Below are 23,078 nucleotides of genomic sequence, written 5' to 3'. Positions count from 1 at the left end.
GGGAGGTATGGCTGAATAGAGGGAGGGATGGCTGGATAGAGGGAGGGATGGATGGGTGGAGGGTAGAGGAATGGACGGAGGAATGGATGGAAAGAGGAAAAGATGGAGGGATAGAACACACAGACATCCTGTCCTGGTGCTGCTTTTCTATCTTTTCTGTATCGCACACTGTGAAAACAGCCCCTGCTCTCTCGTTGCTGGCAGAAGATGTTTCTTTAGACTCAGTCTCACTGCAGAGGCTGAGAAATGATCTGTCTGCCACTTGTAATCCATCCTCCATAGCAAGCTGTGTTCTCTCCACTCCTCTTCCTATCGATCTGCCGTCACCTCTTCCTGATAGAGCTTAACTTAGAAGTCAAATCAGGTGGGCTGAGGAAGAGGGAGGAAGTAGCAGAGAGGTTGTATATCAATCCGCCTCTGAAATCAGACTGCCTGGTCTAACTAAAGATTATTGGCTTATGTGGTCGGAGCAGCTATATCCCTCCACAGGAAAAAAAAGTCCCCAGCCTTCTGGCATCAATAGAGGATGTGCAGGTAAAAAAAAAAATAAAAAAAATTGTGATATATATAAGTGGTGGCATCTGAAATTTGGGGGTGCTATGAGGGTGCTTAAAGGATTTTTTGGAGTGCTTAAGCTGACGCCGCCCCAACCGGGGACAAAACCAGGGACAGACTTGGTCCGGGGACAGTGTCCTCAGTCTGGAGACTGTCCCCGGGAACCGGGTACGTCTGGACACCCTATAACCCAGGTGCCTGTAGATAAAAACAAATTGTGCAGCTCTGACCAAAGTTGAATAACGCCCTTACTGTAAGTGTAGGCCATTTAAGTACCTCATGAATCCTGACTGGAATACTCCCAGGATGTTGCTAAGTGAGGCCTAGTCATCGCTGCTCACCTCCACCATCACAAGAGTGAGCTCTTTCTCTGATTCAAGCCCCCTGACATGCTTTTTCTCTCCTCCGATGCAGTAGCTCTGAGCTCAGCTATTGAGAGCTCACCCCTGTGATGGTAGAGCTTCGCAGTAATAACTAGGCCTCACTTAGCAATGTCCTGGGAGTGTTCCAGTTATGCTTCGTGGAGTATATAAATGGCCTTCACCTACAGCAAGGTGTTCTCTATCTACAGACTACCCCTTATCTGCATAGGCAGCTTTTTGGTAAAGATGAAGTAACCCTTTAATGGCACCCCATGCATCAGCAAAACCGCTTGGTGTCGCAGCACGATTTTCAAAAAAAGGATACTTTCCTGCATTTCTGGGCTGCCTGCACACAGAACACAGGTCACAATAGTGTGAACCAGGGCTGAATATGATGGGGCTTGTAATAACAATTCTTATATATTTTTCCCCAGTGAGTTATGTGCTTTATAACATCCTTCTGTGATATTACTCAGAGTCCAGAATTTCTCAGAGAAGATACTTGATGTGATTGTAGCTGTATTATTGCAATTGTGACAGAGAAAATTGACTGTCCATGATACTTTTTTTATTTGCACTAACACACAAATTGTCAGGACAAGCTTTCGGGGGATGTCCCCTTCTTCAAGGTGCAAGCAGTACTGATTTACACATTTTTAAGCAGAATGTTAAAAACAAAACAAAAAAATATCTCTAAGGGAAAGGAGAGAGAAAAAAACAAACATACAAATCAATGGTAATAAAGATAGCAGCAGAGTTAGTGAGATAAGACAGAGGGAGAGCTATAGAATGGAGAGGGGGGATGCTAGTCACAGAGGGGGTCGTAAAACATTAGTATAATGGGTAAGGAAACCTATATCTGAATTCAGGCCATTTTTGACACAAAAAATAATGGCCTGAATTTAGATATAGGTTTCCTTACCCATTATACTAAAGTTTTACGACCCCCTCTGTGACTAGCATCCCCCCCTCCATTCTATAGTTCTCTCTCTGTCTTATCTCACTAACTCTGCTGCTATATTTATTACCATTAATTTCTATGTGTTTTTTTTTTTTTTGTTCTCTCTCCTTTCCCTCAGATATGTGTTTTTTTTTTTTTTTTTTCAACATTCTGCTTAAAAATGTGTAAATCAGTACTGTTTGGACCTTGAAGAAGGGGACATGCCCTGAAAGCTTGTCCTGAAAAATTGTATGTTAGTACCAAATAAAAAAAGTATCACAGACAGTACTCAATTTTCTCTGTCAGAGAAAATAAAAATGCATGTCTCAGTCAGCAGACACCAATAAAAGTTCTCCTTGCAGGTATCAAGTGGCGGGACTCATCAGAAAAAAATTGTACGGAACATTAATCTATGTCTTAACCATCCCCAAGGCTTGCCTTATGAAAGGCTCAGGCCGTCCTACGCCCGCTTTGGATATTGTACATACGTAATACACTCTTTAGAAAAGCTTTGCTGCAAATCAGTGATGTAAAAAAAGTCCTATTTATAGAATCCTGCAGTGTTTTATTATTAACGTTTTATCGTACATGCTGCCCAGAAGGCGACCGCTAATCACATTTGTATTTTATTTGCGGGCATTTATTAATGTGTAAGCCTCGAGTGCTTCTTCTATGAGGACATGCCTTTCACACTCGGCCTTTCTGTGGAGGTTAGCTAGTAAGATGTTTCTCATTGCCTATGCAGAGTGCAGCTCGGTTTGGCGTGTCTTATCTGCGTGCAGTAATTTTAGAGCCGCATTGAGTGCCGTCATGAGGTTGAAAGCCCAGATGCAGCTATTACCAGGCATTCGTGTGCACTCAGAAATGATTGTCTATTACAGCTGCTCTTCTGCACATGTTCTGATATTTTGTGTATTTTGTTTTCTGTTTAACCCAGGAACTCCAGCCTGGCAGGTCTTGTCCTAACAGCGGTGGTCACCATTTGCTACAAAGTCGCCATTTTGTTTGAAGGGTAAGGCAGTTCCAGTTTATTTCTTTTTTTCAGAGCAAAGAGAACCAGTTCCAAATACAAATGTAGTGCTACCCCCGCAGGAGCAGCTTGAATATTGTTGGTTGCCTACTCTGCCTCTTGAACCCCAAGAAAAGACTCAACCCCACTGGCACACCTGGTACTAGTGTAGTGTAAATACCACAGTAAAGGACACAAGTTATAGTGAACACAGAAAGTTACTTTTTTTGCGATCTTGCTTAAATGAGGATGGAACAATCACAATATTATCAGGCAATCAACAAGTATGTTATAGTAGAACAAAAGACAAACATTATAGGAAAATTCGAAAAGATCAAATCTGTCTGCTTTCAGGGGATTTCTTTAAGTGAAGTGGCCCCAAGAGCAGAAGTAAACATACAAGAATAATGAGTCATAAATGTAACATTACTTCATCAAAGTGTCTGATAACCTCAGTTAAATTGGGATATATGAGTCCAGGCAGGAGGAGGGCAGAGAAATTACCTTGTTTTAGTCTGTCAGTCCTCTCCCTTCTTCACCCCAGCACCACAGTCCCAGCAGGCCTGCTCAACCACAATACTTTACCCAGTTCACTGAGTCAACCCTTAGCGTGGATTCATTTGTAAGTGACTAGTGTCCTTAACACAGATGGGGGCCCCTAAGATCTCGGGTGACTTTAAGATGGTGCACTGTCTTGCCTGTGAACATGTCTTTGAGAAGAAAAAGGGAGGGGGAAAAATCACTCCTGCAGAGATGACAAGCTGTGTCGCTGTTCAATAAGAGTCCCGACCAGCTTGGGAATGTAGTACTGATGCAGAGCAGCCACTATACAAATTTTAATAATAAAAAAAGAAGGAACTTTTAGAGCAGGAGTAGGAACTTTTAGAGCAGATGTAGGCAGACATTGGTCTTAGTCATGTTTGTGGCTGTTAGTTTTGCAGTGACTCATGGGACTTGTAGTCCTACAGCAGCTGAAGGGCTATTGTCTGGCCACCTCTGTTTTAGGGGATGATTGCACTATGCGTTTTTCTGCTTTGGATCAATGCCATTCACTGCAAGGGCATATAGGAAACAATTGCTTTCTATGTGCCCCTTTAAGTGGGTTGCAGACATGCTGCATTTTTCCACAACATATTGGAGCTCACCTGATGTCAGTGCTGGTCACAGCTTTGTTGTGTTTGATGAGAATGAAAAGACCCAGAGTTTAAAAGAAAAACGCATGAGCAAAGGGCCAGCATGACAGGGTTAAAAGGGGTTGGCATAAGAAAAGGGCTTGTGGTCAGTGGGAAATATTATTAAAAAGAGTACTCACGTAATTGGTCCGGAAGACTGTAGAAGGTGGTGCTGCAGTAAGGGGATGCGTAGGAGAGTCTTGGGAAGTTATCAGTTGGAGGAGTGTATGCTTGGGACAACGGCCCGCCCTCCTGCCCTTATTGAGTTCTGTGGCATGTGGTCTGCAGTTGAGAATTTAGTCATGGCAGGGTACAAGGTCCTGCTATGGGTTTTTGAGTGTAAAAATATGTACCTTTTGTAGAGACCTGTCCTTGGTGCAGCTCCCATTATTATGGTTGGTGGTATCTTTGTGATAGTGGTTTGTCTTCGAGCCAGTGTTGCAGCTGGAGGCCTAACATTTTTCAGTGGTTACGCAGGTATGAGTAATTGATATCCACAAGGACCTTGTGACTCCTGTTTTTGACAGAATGTATTGGATGATCATATGTTGCATATGTTCATATGTTTATAAGTTATTTATAATTGGTTAATAAAACCCTGCTATGACCATTGTACTCCATCTTCAGCCTCATGTAGTTATTCTTCAAAGGTTGGTGGAGGAGTCATGGTCCAACAGTTTTTGGATGAGCAAAGCATCTTTTATACCCTAGTCATGTCATACTGACATTTCAATACCATTAAAAAAAACACGTTAAATAGTGCCTTCTATTGTAAAAGCCCCACTGCCGGTGTTCTATCCATATGTGCCCTTCGTCAAAAGGTGCCCACATGTGCACATCACAGGAGGTATTTTTCGACGGGTGATGAAAATTCACGGGCACAATTGAAAGCTATTCACAGAGTGGAGGGGGGACACCATAGTTGTTACATTATGCCTTGATGTTGCAGGGTGGCTTGTGGGTGTGTTGAAGGGCAGTTGTTGCAACCCGCCCTTAAACACAGGCAACAGGCACTGATCAAGACACTAAAGCCGCTGTGCAACACTGACAAATGGTGTCCCTCCGCTCTGTGAATAGCTTTTAATACTGTCAGTGACATTGTCTCTCCAGTCTAAAAATGCCTCCTGTGATGTGCTCCGTGGTCACATCACTCCAACTGATCACCAAATCAGCTGGAGTTTCGGCTCCGTCCTGCGCATGCGCAGGCACTTTTTCGACGGAGGGCACATATCAATATAACACCGGCATATAACACATACGACCTTGCGCGCTAAAAAAAAGAATAATTTTAGCGTGCCGGTATTGTGAACTGACCTTTAGGACGGCTTTTATGGTGCATTGTTATTCATTCTAAATGATTCCCTAATGCACAACATTGCCTTCAGGTGGGTTACGGAGAAATTAAAACATGCTGCGTTTTTCTGCAACACCCCAAAGCTCACCTGATGTCAGAGTTGGTTGCAGCTCTTCTGGATTGGATGGGATAAAATTAAATGTCGTATTGACATTTAAAAAAATAAAATAAAGAAAAGTGCCTTGCATTGTAAAAGCCCCACCGCTGGCATACAACAAACACTACCCTGCACACTAAAATAGAATCATTCTAGCATGCAGATAGTATTAATGGGCCTTGTGTTGGATTTTATGGTGCATAGCCATTCATTCTAAATGATTCCCCATTGCACATACTGTATACTATAAAGAAAAATGCAACTGTGCTATAGTGTACCCTAGCACACAGATATTTCTTGACAAAAATAGCGCAGATATGTTTTTTCATGCGTTGAGGCAATGAGTACAGCTTATTCAAAATGAATGGGCTGCCTTAATGCCATTGCCACAGGAAAAATGCCCACAAAGAATGTGAAAGGGACCCTGCATATTTACATATTTGCATTGCATTAGTAAAATGTTACGTTCGTTACAGCCCCATTCATTTTGATTGGCACTCCAAGATCCTAAGGCAGCCTTTCTCAACCAGGGTTTAGTGGAACCCCCTAGGTTTCATCCACAGGTTGCTAGGGGGTCTGCCTCTTAGATACACAGTATAACTACTGCCACCAGAGATCTTTTTGGCTAAATGTAAGGGGAACATTCTTCGTAAAGCCCATCAACATAAAGAGCATTTTTTTCAAAGACCACCAATGTAAGAGGCATTCTTCCCTCTGACCACCCATATAAGAGGCATTCTTCTTACTGATCAGCAATGTAAGGAACATTCTTCCCACTGACCACTAATGTAAGGGACATTCTTCCCACTGACCACTAATGTAAGGGACATTCTTCCCACTGACCACTAATGTAAGGGACATTCTTCCCACTGACCACTAATGTTAGGGGTATTCTTCTTACTGATCACCATTGTAAGGAGAGTTCTTTCCGCTGACCATCAATGTAAGGGTCATTCTTCCTACTGACCATCTTGAATGTTTTCAAAGAACTGTGCCTAAAACGTATAAGCTTTCAAGTTGCATGCCTTAGGACACTACTGGGTGGGCATCTTCCCATCTCTTAGCATAGGTCCTGGTGGAGTGGACCTGTACACAGGAGGAGCTGGCTGTAGTTTTTCTGTCCCTTATGGAGGTGGGGGGCTAGGCTGGATTGCAAAAGGCCCTTTAGGCCAGTTCAGAGATCCCTGTGTGAGGCTGCTTCCCTGATGGGTCCCTGGAAGAGATGTACCCAGCTGGGAGGTAACTACAGAGAGCAGTGTCCTGTGAGTACTAATGACCCTACAAAGGACAAAGGTCTACGGAGGGAAATGTTGTGTAGAGGCCTATGGCAAAGAGCAGGGCACATGATGGTGGAGGGTTCAGCCTCAGCAATAGGGACAGTGTTTTAGCAAGGCTGGAGCCATATACAGCCACGAAACCCCTCAAACAAACCAATGGCAGCCTGACACTTGCCACGGCTGTTAGCATGTTATTGCTCAAGGAACGATTACCTGCAGCTAGGGACAGATGGGCAGCCTGGTATGTAGACTGATTGCATTTGTTCCTAACTGCAAGTAGTCGCTCCATGTGTGATTACATGTGAACAGCTGCAGAGGGCTCATCCTGTCTATTTGTACAGGTTGAGGAGGCCACAGATAAATGCGACCACCTGGCTGCACCTACCCCAGAAATACAATGATCTGGGTGGTGTACATACAGGAACGGCTGTGTGAATGAGCCCCTAAGGTATAAGACTCTCCAGTCCTTTTATGCATCAGATTTTGGGTAAGTTCAAAGGATTAATCCATCCAAAAGTGGTGTTTTAGCTGTAGATGAAGCTTGGTGGGCTTCATATACATCTTATATAATCAAAGGGGTGAAGAGTATTGATCAGCAGACATAAATAGGACCCTCAGAGGCAAAGTAAAAACTAACTTTTTATTATTGTTAAAAAAAAAAAATGTTCACCAAGGCATACAGCAGTCAATTGATGGTCATGCAGAGACTTGGATTAAAAAAAAGTCAGTACATGGAGGCTGGAGACGCATGGATGACACAAGGGCTTAGGGAAACCCAGCACAAAGCCATTGGACAAAGAACACAGGAGCACCGTAAGGCCAGGGGTCCAATGAAGGGGGAACCTTCGCCGACTGGAGACACTACACGTTTCGGGGACACGCCCCTTCTTCAGGTTAACTCTAGAAGGGCCGTGTCCCCAAAACATGTAGCGTCTCCAGTCGGCGATGTGTGACTCTCTTTGCTCCCTTGGCATCGGCAGTTCCTAATTGGCCCCAGCAGCAGGGTTTGCCCATACTCTTTGGATTCCCTTGGCTGACTTCCGCCAGTTTGTGACATCACTTCGTACATAATGCAAGCGGCCGCTGTAAACTGGCCCCAACAGTTCCTGTGCCTGCAGTTTGGTTCTCCCCCTTCATCGGACCCCTGACCTTACGGTCCTGGACGGGCCCTCCCACCATCGGTGCATCTGTGTTATTTGTCCAGCGGCTTTGTGCTGGGTTTCCCTAAGCCCCTGTGTCATCCATGCGGCTCCAGCCTCCAGGTACTGTCAGTTTTTTAATCCAAGTCTCTGCATGACCATCAATTGACTGCTGTATGCCTTGCTGAACATTTTATTATTTTTTTAACAATAATAAAAAGTTTTTACTTTGCCTCTGAGGGTCCTATTTATGTCTTCTGATCAGTGCTGTTCACCCCTTTGGTTATATTTTCTGTCCTCATTTGTCTAATGCCGCGTACACACGATCGGAATTCTCGTCGGAAAAAGCTCTGATGGTTTTCCTGTCGGAATTCCGCTCAAACTGTCTTGCCTAAACATCAAATTCCGACCGCCAAGCACGCGGTGACGTGCAACACGTACGGTGGGACTAGAAAAAGGAAGTTCAATACCTAGTAGCCAATTGCTTCCATCTCGTAGTTGAATCTGAGCGTCGGAATTGCATACACACAATCGGAATTTCCGATAGAAAATTTTTCCATCGGGAAAATTGAGAACATGCTATCAAATTTTTGCTGGCGGGAATTCGGCCAGCTAAATTCCGATAGAGCATACACACGGTCGCGTTTTCCGATGAAAAGCTCTCATCGGGCTTTTGCTGGCTGAAATTCCGATCGTGTGTATGCGGCATATGAGTTTTGGACAGCACCGGTCACAGCTACATTTAATTTTTCTTTTTGACTTTTCACTTGGCCTCTGGTCTGCACGCCTGGATTTTTTGTTTGTAGTGTTCATTTACATCTTGGATACTCCAACAGTGAGCTCTCCCAGTGATAATGCCTGCCCACCTGGGAGTTTTGGTTCTTCTCGCCCACCTTTGTGTGCCTTGATCCCTCCGTTTACATTCTCCATAGTATGAAATAAATAAGATACCCAGCAGTGGTAGTGGGAGTCCCTCACAATGTTAGCAGCGGGTGTGCAGGCCATCTTTTCTCACTGCAACAAATAGTCGGTTACCAGTTGTCATTTCTCTTTGGCAAGTTTTCAATTTTGAAAAGGATTTAAAGGACGAGATTTAACTGGCTTCTTGAATATTTACGTACAACATGGCCGCCTCCTCACTCTGTAACCAATGAGTAAGCCATATGTTTGCTCCTCACCATGCGTTACTGTGACCTGTATAGGCATAAGTGGACCAGTCTGCACCGAGCGAGAGTTTATAATTGGAAGAAGAAGGAAAAACTGACGTAAATAGGTTGTAATGGCTATTCGTTATTGGGATGTGGGCGGATGTGTGAATGTCATTTCTATTTCTGTGTATAAGGAGAATGAAAAAGGAGATAGAGACTGCAATACCAGAAATCAGACTGAAGATTGTAAAGATTCTGCAAGGAACACAAACGCTGAGCTATTTCTATAGGGGAAGAGGAGGGGGACAGTTACTGAATTGGCTGCAAAGGGAGAAAAGCCAGGGTTGCCAAAAAAAACAAAAAAAAACAACAATAATTAAAAAAGAACTATAGTTCATTTGTGAGTTTAGATTAGAGTTTGTACATGTTAATCCTCAACTTTGGGTCATCTTTTTCAAAGGGGTAAATGGCTTTATTAAAGGCATACCCCACCTGTTGCAAGAATGAAATGCAGCCGCATTAGTAAAATAAAAAATGTACATTTATTAAATGTTTGCAGTCAATCCTGCAGAGCGTTGCAACTGTGTGTCACACAGCAATGCGCAGGCTCCTGCATAGTTTACCCCCAGCCCCAGGTCCATATGGAAGTTACACAACTTCTGTTATGGGGCTGGAGGAAGTGAACAATGCACTACAGGTGCGGTGACACCACTTGTGATGGTGCAATCTGCTGCAGTGGCAGATGGAAACTGTAGTCTTCTCGATCACTGTGAATGGATGATGTGGCTGTGTGAGCGGAGCCGTGCTATATTCAAATGAAAACGGAAGGCTGCATTGAGAAGGTAAGTGGGAGAGATGTTGGAGGGTTGGGGATTGCAACTATTGTCATATCACAGTCACATGATAGTTTAAATTTTTTTTATTTTATTTTTTATTCGATATGTGCAAAGAGAGCTCACACAAATACTTATCAGTATAACATTTATTAAAAGTAATGACAGATACAGATAAAGAAAATATAATAAGAATACTTAACTAAAGATGCTGTTTTGCCATGGAGTCCCGCTCATGATGGCGTGGCATAGGTGACCACAGATGCATGCAACTGACACGAGACTTTGGTCTACAAACATTTATAAAATATATACAATGTGGCCCTCATACCGAAAATTTTGGCGACCCTCTGGTATACTTTATTTCACAACCTGCGCAGGGGGAAGTAGCACCTCATTGGCTGCTAACCCACTTTCTACCGTCTTGATAAAAAATTCTGTATTCCAAATAAATGACAGGTCCTCTTTTAGCTCAGACCCACAGATCTGTGCATCCATGTGAACTTTCAGCACTTGCCCAATATGAGCGAGGTCGAGATATTCCAGCACACGTGCGTCCAGTGTGAAGATTTTCACGCCTGGTAATACAGGAAATAATCGACTGCACATTAGCAGAAAATTGAGGCAGAGATTGTCATCCAGGCGTAATAAGTGTCCCAGCCAAAGTCTGCACATCCAACTCATTACTGTCCGCTATCAGCGCACACAAACACACCCGCTCTATCCTGGCCAGGCTTATTTTAGCCGGGGCCTGTCAGGTTACAGCTAATGATGGATAATATCTCATCCACCTGTGCTGGCTGAGGACCTCAGACTGTCCTTGCAAGTCCTCTGTTCTGTTGCCAGAGTGCATATGTTGTTCCGCCCCCGGCTCGACGGTTTACAAACAAGAAGAGACTGGCCAGCCGGCCATTAAATGCACTTTGGTTATTAGAACGCTTTTCTAGTTACCCAATAACAGTCCATGTATATACTAATTAACCCTCTTTGCCCTCACATTCACGTTATTGATGCGTCTGCATCTCTCTAGCAAAGCAGGTGACTTTTTACAGAAACTGTGGACTGTATAAAAAACAATCATTTTACTCTGGTGGAACCCTTGAATTTTATTTCAGATCTTATTCCAAAAGAAATAATAATTACAGCTTACAATGCATTTGTTTTATCAGTTGTTTATCAACAGATTATTGGGAAAAAAACTAAGAACATTGTAGATTGATGGTCTGTGAAAAAATGCCCCCTTACATTTGTGACAAGTGAAAAGAATGTCCCTCTTACCACGGTGTTTGCTGGGAAGAATGGCTCTTACATTGGTGATCAGTGGAAGAAGAACCCCATTACACTGGTAGTCCATGGGAAAAATGGTCCTTACATCAGTAGTTTGAAGAATGCCTCTTACATTGGGGGTCAGTGGGAGGAGGACTCCCTTACATTGGTGATCAGTGGAAGACAGCCCCCATACCATGGTGGTTAGTGGTAAGAATACCTCCTACATTAGTGGTCCTTGGGAGAAGGACCCCCTTATATTGTTGATCAGTGGAAGAAGAACCCCCATTGGGGCAAAATGCTCCTTACATCAGTCCTTTCATCAGTTGTTGGAAGAATGCCTCTAACATTGGTGGTCAGTGGGAGAAGGCCCCCATCACACTGACGGTCAATGGAAAAAACGGCACCTTGCATTGGTAGTTGAAAGAATGCTCCTTACATTGGCGATCAGTGGAAAGTACATCTCTTAACTTTGTTGGTCAGTGGGATGAGGGCCCACCTTACCATGATGGTTTGCAGAAAGAATGCCACCCTTATATTAGTTGTCAGTGGTAGAAGGGCCACCCTTACTAGATGGATATTGTGAAGAATGCCTCCCTTACATTGGTGGTCATTTGGCAAAGGACCTCCCTTACTGTGATCATTATTGGGAAGAATGCATTCCTTACCTTGGTGATCAGGAGGAGATAGTCCCCTGTATTATGATAGTGGGAGAAGGGGCCCTTTTCATGGAGTTCAGCGGGAAGTATGCTCAATACATTGATAGTCAGTGGGAGAAGGGCCCCTCTTACCATGGTGTTCAGTAGGATGTATGCCCGATACATTGATGGTCAGTGGGACAAGGACCCCTTTTAGCATAGTGTTCAGTAGAAGGTATGCCTTCCTTACATTGGTGGACAGTGGGAGAAGGCTTCTCCTACCATGATGATTAGTAAGCAGCATGCTTCCCTTTCATTTGTTGCCACAACAAAATGCCCTCTCTTACCATGATGTTTAGTGATAAGAATGCCTTACTTACACTGCTGGTCAGTAGGGCAGGTGCCTCTTACATTAGCATTTATTAGGAGAAGAATAACTCCTTTAAATAAATGTAGCATCCTCTTGTTAGTGTGCTAAAGAGAGAGAGAGAGCATTTTTTTGGATAGTGTAGATACAGTAAATTGTCAGGCTTGGCTGGCAGCCAAGCCTGGGTGTGTCTTGATCTGGGTTGGGAGTGACCCAGGGCAGAGCTGAATGACTCACAGGCAGCATCACCAACATCTGCCAATTCATTTCCAGAAGACACCAGAATATTCTGAAAGAAGGAGGAGAGGAAATTTGGAGCTGCCTGTGGCATTCTGGGGAGCCCTGACCAATCCCCAACTTGGATTTGCAGGGGGCAGGCCTCCTTAACCACTTCAATACCATGCACTTCCCCCCTTCCTGCCCAGGACAATTTTCCTCTTTTAGCGTTGTCACACTTTGAATGACAATTGCACGGTCACACAACACTGTACCCAAACTACATTTTTATCGATCACTTTCCACAAATAGATCTTTCTTTTGGTGGTATTTGATCACCAGTGGGGTTTTTATTTTTTTCTAAACAAACTAAAAAAGACTGAAAAACTGGGCACTGATGGGCACTAATGGGTAGCAGTGATAGGCGCTACTGATGGGCACTGATAGGTGGCACTGATGGGTACTGGTAGATGGCACTGGATAGGCAGCACTGATGAGGAGCTACTGAGGCATTACTGAGTGGCATATGAAGGGCACTGACAGGCATTACTGATGGGGCACTGATTGGCACCTTCATGGGCACTGACAGGTGTTCTTTATGGGGCACAGGCTGGCAGCTGATGGGCACCTCTGATGGGGGCTGCACTGATAATCAATGTTCTGATTATCAGCGCAGACCCTCCCTCTGATGCAGAGAGCCTGCCGACCTGCTCTCCCTGTCAGTGCGAACCAAGAAAAGCTGTTTACCTGCACTTCCTGCTTCACGTGATGATCAGCTGTGATTGGTCACAGCTGATCACGTGGTAAGAAGCCTCCGTCAGAGGCTCCATACCACGATCAGAGATGTGGTGTGTCAGACTGACACACAGCACCTCTGATCGCCGCGGTGAAGGCGCGCCCCCGTGGGCACGCACCGGCTTGTTATCCTGATCACATCATATGACGTTCGGTCAGGATAACAGAACCACTTTGCCAACATCATATTGCTATATGGCTGGCGGCAAGTGGTTAAATACCCAGGGTCAGCCTAGCTGGGGAGGAGCTGTTTGGGTGGAAGCTGGAGATGGAGTGTTAGGCTGTCGGGGCCTTTGAGGGAGCACCCCAGTCTGGGGTGGGGGGTTGGCCTGGGGCTCGGGTGCGGACAGGACCCTTCTCACGACACACAGAGGTGTCCTGGACAGGTGGCATGGGAACAAGAGAGGACAGCTGGAGACCACTGCCAGACAAAGTTTCCTGGAGAGGAACAACCGGTTGCAGCCAAGAGGGCTGGTGAGTGAAACAGTCGGAGACGACTGGGAGATTGCAGTCTGAGATGGGTGCAGAGCCAGTGGGATGGGCTGTGGTGTTATGGGCAGTGGAGAGCTGCTGCAGCCAGGAGGGCTGGCAGGGCCTGAAGATGTGGTACTGGGCTCAGTAGCCATGTGGACAGCTAGCACTGGGACTTCCCACATTTGTGATACACCAAAGGGGCCCACATCCAAGCCTGCAAAGACCATTCACCCTAGGCCTGGTTGAGCCAGTGTCAGGTCTACAAATCAGTGCTAGCTGGTCCAGGAAGTGCAAGCAAGTGATGTGCTGAAGGTGTTGAGGAGGGATAGCCTGCAAGCAAGTGATGTGCTGGAGGTGTTGAAGAGGGATAGTCTGCAAGCAAGTGATGTTCTGGAGCTGAAGATTGGAGTTGCATAAACAGGAGGTGTATATAGTCAGTCACATTTATATTGTTCTGCAAAACAGTTTGGGCATCTCATGAGTATCCCATCCCCATTCAAATTTATTCACCTCTATAAAAATAAAAACAAAGTTCAAGGACTGTTTTTTTTGCCCGACGGTGAATGAGAACTGTGTGCCTGGCCTGGCTGGTCAGGTTGACGGACAGGACTACAACACACCGCAGCCCTCAAGAGGAAACCACTACATAAAGATAATTTTATCTGAGGCTTCCCAAGTCCCATGTTTTTGGCTCTGCCAAATGACATTGGTGAAGGAGCTCTGCCGGCTTGTCAGGCAGGATATCAATCTGCCACTGTTAAAGGAACCCCTATCAACCTCTGAGGGACCCCTAGGGGTTCCATAGAACTGTGGTTGAAAAGGCTAGTATATATGCACAAATAGGGCAGATACACTATATTACCAAAAGTATTGGGACTCCTGCCTTTACATGCACATGAACTTTAATGACACTCCAGTCTTAGTTCATTGGGCCCACCCTTTGCAGCTATAAGAGCTTCAACTCTTCTGGGAAGGCTGTCCACAAGGTTTAGGAGTGTGTCTATGGGAATGTTTGACCATTCTTCCAGAAGCACATTTGTGATGTCAGGCACTGATGTCAACAAGCAAGCATGGCTCGCAATCTCTGCTCTAATTCATCCCAAAGGTGTTCTATCGGGCAGGCAGGAACCTGTGCAGCCCAGTCAAGTTCCTCCACTTCAAAGTCACTCATTCATATCCTTTGCTTTGTGCACTGGTCCAAATCATTTGGTGGAGGGGGGATTATGGTGTGGGGTTGTTTTTCAGGGGTTGGGCTTGGCCCCTTAGTTCCAGTGAAGGGACCTCTTAAGGCATCAGCATACCAAGACATTTATGACAATTTCATGCTCCCAACTTTGTGGGAAGAGTTTGGGGATGGTCCCTTCCTGTTCCAACATGACTGCACACCAGTGCACAAAGCAAGGTCCATAAAGACATGGATGAGTGAGTTAGGGGTGGAGAAACTTGACTAACCTGCACAAAGTCCTGACCTCAAACCGATAGAACACCTTTGGGAGGAATTAGGCTGGAGACTGTGAGCCAGGCCTTCTTGTCCACATCAGTGCCTAACCTCTCAAATGAGCTTTTGGAAGAATGGTCAAACATTCCCATAGACACACTCCTAAACCTTGTGGAGAGCCTTCCCAGAAGAGGTGAAGCTGTTATAGCTGCAAAGGGTGGGCCAACTCAATATTGAAACCTACGGATTAAGACTGGGATGCCATTAAAGTTCATGTGCGTGTAAAGGTAAGTGTCCCAATACTTTTGGTAATGTATGTGTATGTGCCTGGAGACTCCTTCACTGAGATGGCCCAACAATCTTCAGCTTTAAAATTCTACTGGCATGATAAGGGCACATTCACACTATCACATTCTGAATGGCAATCCAACACACCTAACTGACAGATGTGCATTGCAATGGAGGGCAACACATTAATGTGCATTGCAGTGTGGTACACTGGCAGAAATGGTATATGAGCCATTTTCCGGGCATTGTCAACACAACCTGAAAGCAACACCTGTTGATGCATGGCATAAGATGTGCCTGTACCATGATGGTGTAAATGGGCCCCAGGCTCTGTCCTTAATGATTTTAAACAGTGTTTTTTAAGCTGCTGCAGCCGAAATCTTATTTTATTTTAGACTTTTGTGAAACGCAAAGTAGCAGAGGGGGGAAAAGGATTAGAATTTGTGTTTCTTGTTGCTGTCCCCAAATAGGGTCACGGACAGGGATCAAGACCCGGCATAGTGATTTGAATGGTGCTGGGACTCTTGTGGATTCTGCTCAGTACCTATGATTGGTATCTCATGAGGCTTTACTACTATTATCCTGATGGGGCGTCTGGGTGATGTGTAGGCTCCTTACACATATTGAGTGACCTCCTTGGGCAAAAAAAACCCTTGGGTAATCGGCATAATGGTTGGATGAAAGTTTTGGCCTGCCGCACTGAAATGTTAAAATCCAAACAAAAAGTTTTATTCCAAGATATGTTGTGTTCATTAGCCAGAATGTTTCTAGAGACTCAACTCCAGCCTTTCGGAAGGTTTTAGTCCAAAAAAAGATTTTACATTGTAGCCCTGATGAAAAGGACGGAGCTGAGGCACCCCAAACACATTTTCTATTGAGTTCGCTACATGCTTGAAAAAAAAACGTTAGTTTGGAATTTACCATTTTGGTGTGGAGCTCCGAAATTTTCATCCAAACAGTATAGGGATAAAAATCTAACAGTAATGCCCCGTACACGCGATCGGAAATTCGGCCAGCAAAAGACCAATGAGAGCTATTGGTCCAAAAATGCGATCGTGTGTATGTTCCATCGGACTTTTGCTGGCCAAATTCCAGCCAGCAAAAGATTGAGAGCAGGTACTCAATTTTTTTTTTGGCAGGAAAAAGTTCCAATCGTCTGTACACATTTCGACGCGCAAAATTCCTACGCATGCTCGGAAACAATTGGACGCATGCTCGGAAGCATTGAACTTCATTTTCTCGGCTCGTCATAGTGTTGTATGTCACCGAGTTCTTGACGGTCGTAAGTTCAGAGAACTTGTGTGACCGTGTGTATGCAAGCCAAGCTTGAGCGGAATTCCGTCAGAAAAAAAAACCTCCAAGATTTTTCCGAAGGCAAATCCGCTCGTGTGTACGCGGCATTAGTTTAAATCTTCCCAATTCTATCTAAAATGCAAAAAACTTGGGTGGTTAGACTAATTTGTTCAGTCCTGCATAGAGATTGATTTCTTCAAGTTTGTATCTATGCTACTATGTTTGTGAATTGCTAATCTGATTTCTGTTTTTGTTTTATTCGTACAGTCCATTTACAGAGGAAATTTACAGGAAGACAGACAAATCAAAGAAGTAAAATTTCAGCATTTTAAAATGACCGGAAAAACCATCTCTGCATCAAAGGCACTTCATTATGTAGCATTGTTTAACCACTGGACCTCCGAAAGGTTTTACCCCCTTTCATGATCAGGGCATTTTTTGCTTTTTAGCACTGCGCTATTTTAATTGACAATTGGCAGTCATGTAACAATGTACACAAATGAAATTTATAAAAAAAAAATACAGAAATATAACTTTCTGTGGTTGATTTTTGATCACCACTGGGTTTTGTTATATTTTTTTTCATTTATTTCAAAGTAGAAAAAAAATGAATAAATAAAATGTTATATATATATATATATATATATATATATATATATATATATATATATATATATATATATATATACACACACACACACACGATATAATTATTTTTTTATATATATCATTTTTTTTTCTTTCTACTTTGTTATTAAACAAATTCAATAAAGAGTGAAAATCAAAATAACCGCACTCCTTAATATATGTACATTATGGAGCATGGTTATTTTGATTTTAACTATATATAGGTGTTTGACTATTACCACATGCAGCTCTCTCATCATCATTTATTAGTTTGTTTTGCATTCATTTATCACAGCACTTCTATTTTTTTGGGATAGGAGCCTTTAATATGTTTTTTAATATAAAATAAAAAAATAAATGAATTTTTTTTTTTTAATTTAGGCCAAAATTTATTCTGTTACATGTCTTTGATTAAAAAAAATACCAATAAGTGTATATTGGTTTGTGTGGTATGTAATAGTGTCTACAAACTATGGTATATATACTGGAATTTATGCAGCTATAGACGCTATATTGTAATGGCGGTGATCAACAACCTATAGTGGGACTGTGATAGGGTGGCGGGCAATCTGGAGTTAACAGAAACTGGTTGGGAGGGTCACTAACTGACACTAAGGTCGCTAGTGACACGAATACAGTGATCACTGATAATTATATACACGGATACTGTACAAATGACACTGGCTGGTAGGGGGTTAACATCTAGGGGCAATCAAGGCGTTAAGTGTGTGCCTAATAAAGAGTAAAGTGTACTGCTTTTACTTACCAGTCTAGTTCTTTTTCACCCTGCTTTCAGGGAGAAGAAACAGTCAGATTGATGTTCCCTGTACACAGAGTTCTGTGTTTTTTTTTAACACAGAGCTCTGTGTGTGATTGGGCACCACGCGCACCCCAGCCCCAGAAGGCGGCCATCACATACATGCTCATGATTGTGCCTTTACCTGCTGCACTCCCACAGTATATTTAAGATACCAGTGATTCACATTTGTATTTAGTTGTCCATATTTTAAAAGATTGTTGCCTGCCCCCCCCCCCTTTCATTTAGACCTATTTCACACTGAGCCACCTAGGGTATCAGCGGTAAAGCTGTTTTCGGACGCTAGTGGGGCGGTTTTAACCCCCTTGCTACACAAATCATATTGTGATTGAATGTTGTTTAAAGTTATCTATCCCTTTTAATCTGCAGTGTTGTCATTTTCTGCAACCTGGAGGTGCTCTGTGCACAGCTGGTGTACAGAACACCCCCCTGAAATATAATTTCCCTGCTTGTGTGATTGGCTCACTGATTTTGCCAGAAATCTGCACTAAGATACAAGTCAGATTTTGGGCATCCCCTGCAGCAAAACTTTCATTTTATGGTGAGATACTCTCAATAGGAAATCATGCCTAAAGGGATGCAGACCCTGACACTCTGCCCATTAGCAACCCTGTATGTGCAGAAGCTGATTGATAATTATAAAACCACTCCCATGAGATTCACTTTCCACATGGACACAGACAAACAAACAGCTATTTCTTCAGAATAAAAAAAAAGGTAGGGATCTGCAACAAAGTTGGTTACAGTCCCTGCAATGTCCATAGATCACCCAGAGGGGAAGTTTATTTAAGAAAGCGGAGTTATCCTTTAAATATATATCTTTTTTTTATTTATAAAGGGCTGCTGATGAAGTTATGGGAACATGAATCTGTTTTTGGCTTGTCCTGAGGACTACTGAAAGAACATTTTGTCTAATTTTACTTGTTTTATGAATTTGGAAATAACACAAAAAAAAAAAAGAAAAACATCCCGTTCTGTGTTGTCTTTAGTGAGAGGAGCTTTAAAATAAAATTTTATTCCATCTCCTGATTGTCTAATTTCAGATTGAGACATTCCTGCCTAATTAGTCTAATGTTCCCCCTAAGAGCACATTGTGTTAGGTAATTATACAGCACAGACTTAGGGAAATTGAATGAAAAAAAATGCCAGCAACATTTAATTGCTCTGTGTGATTGCAGCGACACTGAGGCATAGCACTAAACCCGCAAGCCTTAATTAATTCTGTGGGCCTACCTGCTTTGGCCTTCGGTAGATGATGCAATGTACTACCTATGTAATCCTTTTTTGCAAAAAAATAAAGTTTGAAATAAGGCCACCACTTTGTCCAGTCTCTAGTCTATGTACCCAAGTAGCCCAAGGTCCATCCTTCTTCTGCAGCTCTCCTTGGATCTGCCTAGGAGCAGTACCAGGATAGGGTTGTCCAGCGTCCAGGGAAAGGATCTAGAATTGCATCCCCCTCCCCCACTGTTAATACATGCCTTAGAATGGGTGTACCACCCTGAGTTTGTTCCTTGCTTCCTTGTTCATCTGCACCCGGGGGCAGATGCACCTCCTGCTAGACATGTGCAATTCGTTTAGTTCCAAATTTTGTTTTTTAATGAATTTTGACAAATTCGTTAATTCCGAATTTCTGAATTTTTCAATTTCCGAATTTCAAAATTTGCGAAATGACGAATTTGCGAAATTACGAATTTCCAAATTTCAAATTTTTGGATTTCCAAATTTTTGGATTTCCGAATTTAAAATTTACAGATTTTCGAATTTCGGATTTTCGAATTTCCGAATTTTCGGATTTTCAGAATTCCGAATTTTCGAAATTTGAAAGTCAGAAAAAAAGAGAGAAAATCTGTTTAATTCTAAATAATAACTAACTATTAAATTATAGGTATTGGAATTCCCTTTCAAATTTGTCTGTTAGTGAACGTAACGAGTACGAAGTTACGAATTAAATTATCTGAAATAACGAATGCCGCATCTAACCAAATGGAACGTAATGATCTAATAATAATAAAAACCATTTTATTATTATTTATTATTAATTATTTATTATTAATTATTATTAATTTGTTCCGTTCCACTTGTTTAGATGCGGCATTTGTTATTTCAGATCATTCGTAACTTTGGATAAATTTGTGCTCGTTAATTTAATAGTTAGTTATTAATTAAACTGATTTTCTTTCTTTTTTTCAGATTTTAACATTTTTGGACTTTCAAATCTTTGAATTCCTAAATTCCAAAAATTCAGAAATTCTGAGTTCCAAAAATTCAGAATTCCGAAATTCGGAAAATCGAAAATTCGGAAGTTCTAAATTTGGAAATTTAGAAATTGAAAATTCGGAAAATTCGGAAATCCAAAAATTCTAAATTCGGAAATCCGACAATTCGGAAGTTCAAAATTCGGAAGCCCCAAAAATCGAAATGTGAAAATTCTCGAAATTTTCGAATTTTTGATTTTCCAAAATTCCGAAAAAATCAATAAAACGAATAAAACGAAAATGAACAAATTTTTTGTCAGTGCACATGTCTACCTCCTGCCCGTTCCCTTGTCCTGGCTTTGCCTATGAGTCTCTGTCCACCCAAAGTCCTTCCGAAGATATCACTTATCAGGGAAGTTGCTGAGCTCCAAATCTCATTTCTAATCATCTCCATTTTGATATTTTGACTTTTTTTTGTGATGGGCTCTCTGCCTGTTGTTCTGCTCGGTTTACTACTGGTGATGGTGTTGGACCAAAAAAAGTAGCCGCCTCCTAATTCAATAGAGGACAAAGGGCAATCATAAATTAATATATTCAAAATGGGACTAAAGTGCATAGCTCCCAACTGTCCCTGATTTTTAGGGACGGTCCCTCATTCAAAGCAATGTCCCTCTGTCCCTCATTCCTCCTCATGTGTACCTCATTTAGGTCTGATCTATATAGTTGTATATAAAATGCACTTTTTATCTATCAAAAAGTATTTCCCAGTGCTAAACCTTTCATCTGATTTCCAAATTTCTGCATCTGTGAAATTTCAAAAGCCAATATAAAGGAATAGTAGTGGTAAAAAAACACTTGTGGGTTTAACCAATCTTGTTTTTTTTTGTACAATTCTCCTTTAAGGGGGCGTGGCAAAGGGGGTGTGTCCTATGCCTGCATACTTTTGCTGATAGGTGTCTCTCATTGCCATCTCAAAAAGTTGGGAGGTATGAAAGTGTGCTGCGGTATTCCATAAGACCCCTTTCACACCACACCGCCCATAGCGTGGGCGGTAAAACGCTGCTATTTTTAGCAGCATTTTACCGCCGGATTTGCGGAGCATTTCAGCCGCTAGCGGGGCGCTTTTACTCCCCGCTAGCGGCCAAGAAAAGGGTTAAAACCGCCGGCAATACACTGCAATAGCGGCGTTTTGCCGGCGGTATTACAGCACTGCCCCACTGATTTCAATGGGGAGCAGCGGTGGAGGAGCGGTAAACACACCGCTCCTTCACCGCTCCAAAGAAGCTGCTGGCAGGACTTTTCCCTGACGTCCTGCCAGCGCACTGCTGTAGTGTGAAAGCCCTCGGGCTTTCACACTACAGACAATGGTGCAGCTTTTTTAGGGCGGATTGCAGGCGCTATTTCTAACGCTATAGTGCCTGCAAAACGCCCTGGTGTGAAAGGGGTCTAAGTGTCAGTTATCGGTCCGAATCTTGAAGACTAGGGCTTTTCCTGACACTTCAAACATACATGTAAGAATCAGTATTTTGTGCTAGAAAATTACTTAGAACCCCTCAAAAATGATATATTTTTTAAAGCAGAGGCTCTAGAGAATAAATTGGTGGGTGTTGCAATTTTTTATGTCACACGATATTTGCACAGCGCTTTTTGAAACATTTTTTTGGGAAAAAAATACTTTATTTTGAATGCACAAAAATGTTATTCTCAAATGTTTGGGAAAATATAAAAGATTATGTTACGCTGAGTAAATATATACCAAGCATGTCGTGATTTAAAATGATGCTTGCCTGTGGAACGATGCTTTAAAATCCTTTTACAGGTTACCACTTTAGATTTACACAGGTCTGGTGCTAGAATTATTGCTCTCGATCTGACATTTGAGGTAATACCTCACGTGCGGTGCAATCGCTTTTTATGTACCGACTCAGGACCAACATGTGCGTGCGCTTTTGCTCAGAACCACGGGGGGATGGGGGTGCAGGTGCATTAAACTTTTTTTTAATTATTTTTACACTGTACCTTTCATTTTTTTATCCCTTTTATTGTTATCACAAGGAATGTAAACATCCCTTGTAATAGTAAAGGGTAGCGATAGGTCTTCTCTACTGAGACATCTGGGGTCTATTAGACCCTAGATCTCTGCTCTGCCCTTAAAGTGATTGTAAAGCTTTGATTACTAAAATATATATATATATATATATATATTATACTTGCCTCCACCGTGCAGCTCGTTTTGCACAGAGTGGCCCCAGACACCATCTTCTGGGGTCCCTCTGTGGCTCTCATGGCTCCTCCCCACATCAGATGACCCCCTAGGAGAAGCGCTCTCCCGAGGGGGGGGGGGGCTACCTTGCGGGCGCGCTCCGGAGTCCAACATTCAGCGTCCATAGCCGCCGAATGTATGACTCGTCCCGGCGCCCATATCATTGTATTTGATTGCATCAGGAGCCAATGGCTGCGCTGCTATCAATCTATCCAATCAAGAGCTGAGAACACCAGGCAGAGGGACAGCGTGTCCCCGACGGGTGCAGTTCCAGGGTTCAGGTAGGTAAAATGGGGGGCAGGTTATGACCAGGTGTTTTTTCTCCCTAATGCATAGGATGCATTAAGGTAAAAAAAAAACATGAGGGTTTATAACCCCTTTAAAATCTTCCGAGCGTACCAAGATTGGTATGATCCAATCCTTTTTTCAAGCCAGCAATAGTTTGTTTACAACCAGAGAAACTGCCAGTTTGCAGCTGCAGGCATCATTCCAGTATAACCACTTAAAGTCCTGTG

At 42.9% G+C, this 23,078-nt stretch overlaps 1 protein-coding gene across 1 annotated transcript in view; it reads left to right on the top strand.

Moving 5' to 3' along the window:
• Positions 1-19,080, top strand: part of PEMT (phosphatidylethanolamine N-methyltransferase) — a 286,921-nt gene extending 267,841 nt beyond the window's left edge. The window contains exons 6-7 of the mRNA XM_077449505.1: positions 2,795-2,869; positions 16,929-19,080. Coding sequence (XP_077305631.1) covers positions 2,795-2,869; positions 16,929-16,977 — 124 coding nt within the window. The 3' untranslated portion in view covers positions 16,978-19,080. The remainder of the gene's footprint in view (positions 1-2,794; positions 2,870-16,928) is intronic.
• Positions 19,081-23,078: the final 3,998 nt, after the last annotated feature.

The sequence above is a fragment of the Lithobates pipiens genome, unplaced genomic scaffold, assembly GCF_037356315.1.
Source record: "Lithobates pipiens isolate NorthernLeopardFrog02 unplaced genomic scaffold, aLitPip1_a1.2 Scaffold_22, whole genome shotgun sequence".
Classification (NCBI taxonomy): domain Eukaryota; kingdom Metazoa; phylum Chordata; class Amphibia; order Anura; family Ranidae; genus Lithobates; species Lithobates pipiens.
Note: the sequence above shows the minus strand (reverse complement) of the source record. Positions and strands in the feature narration are given on the sequence as shown.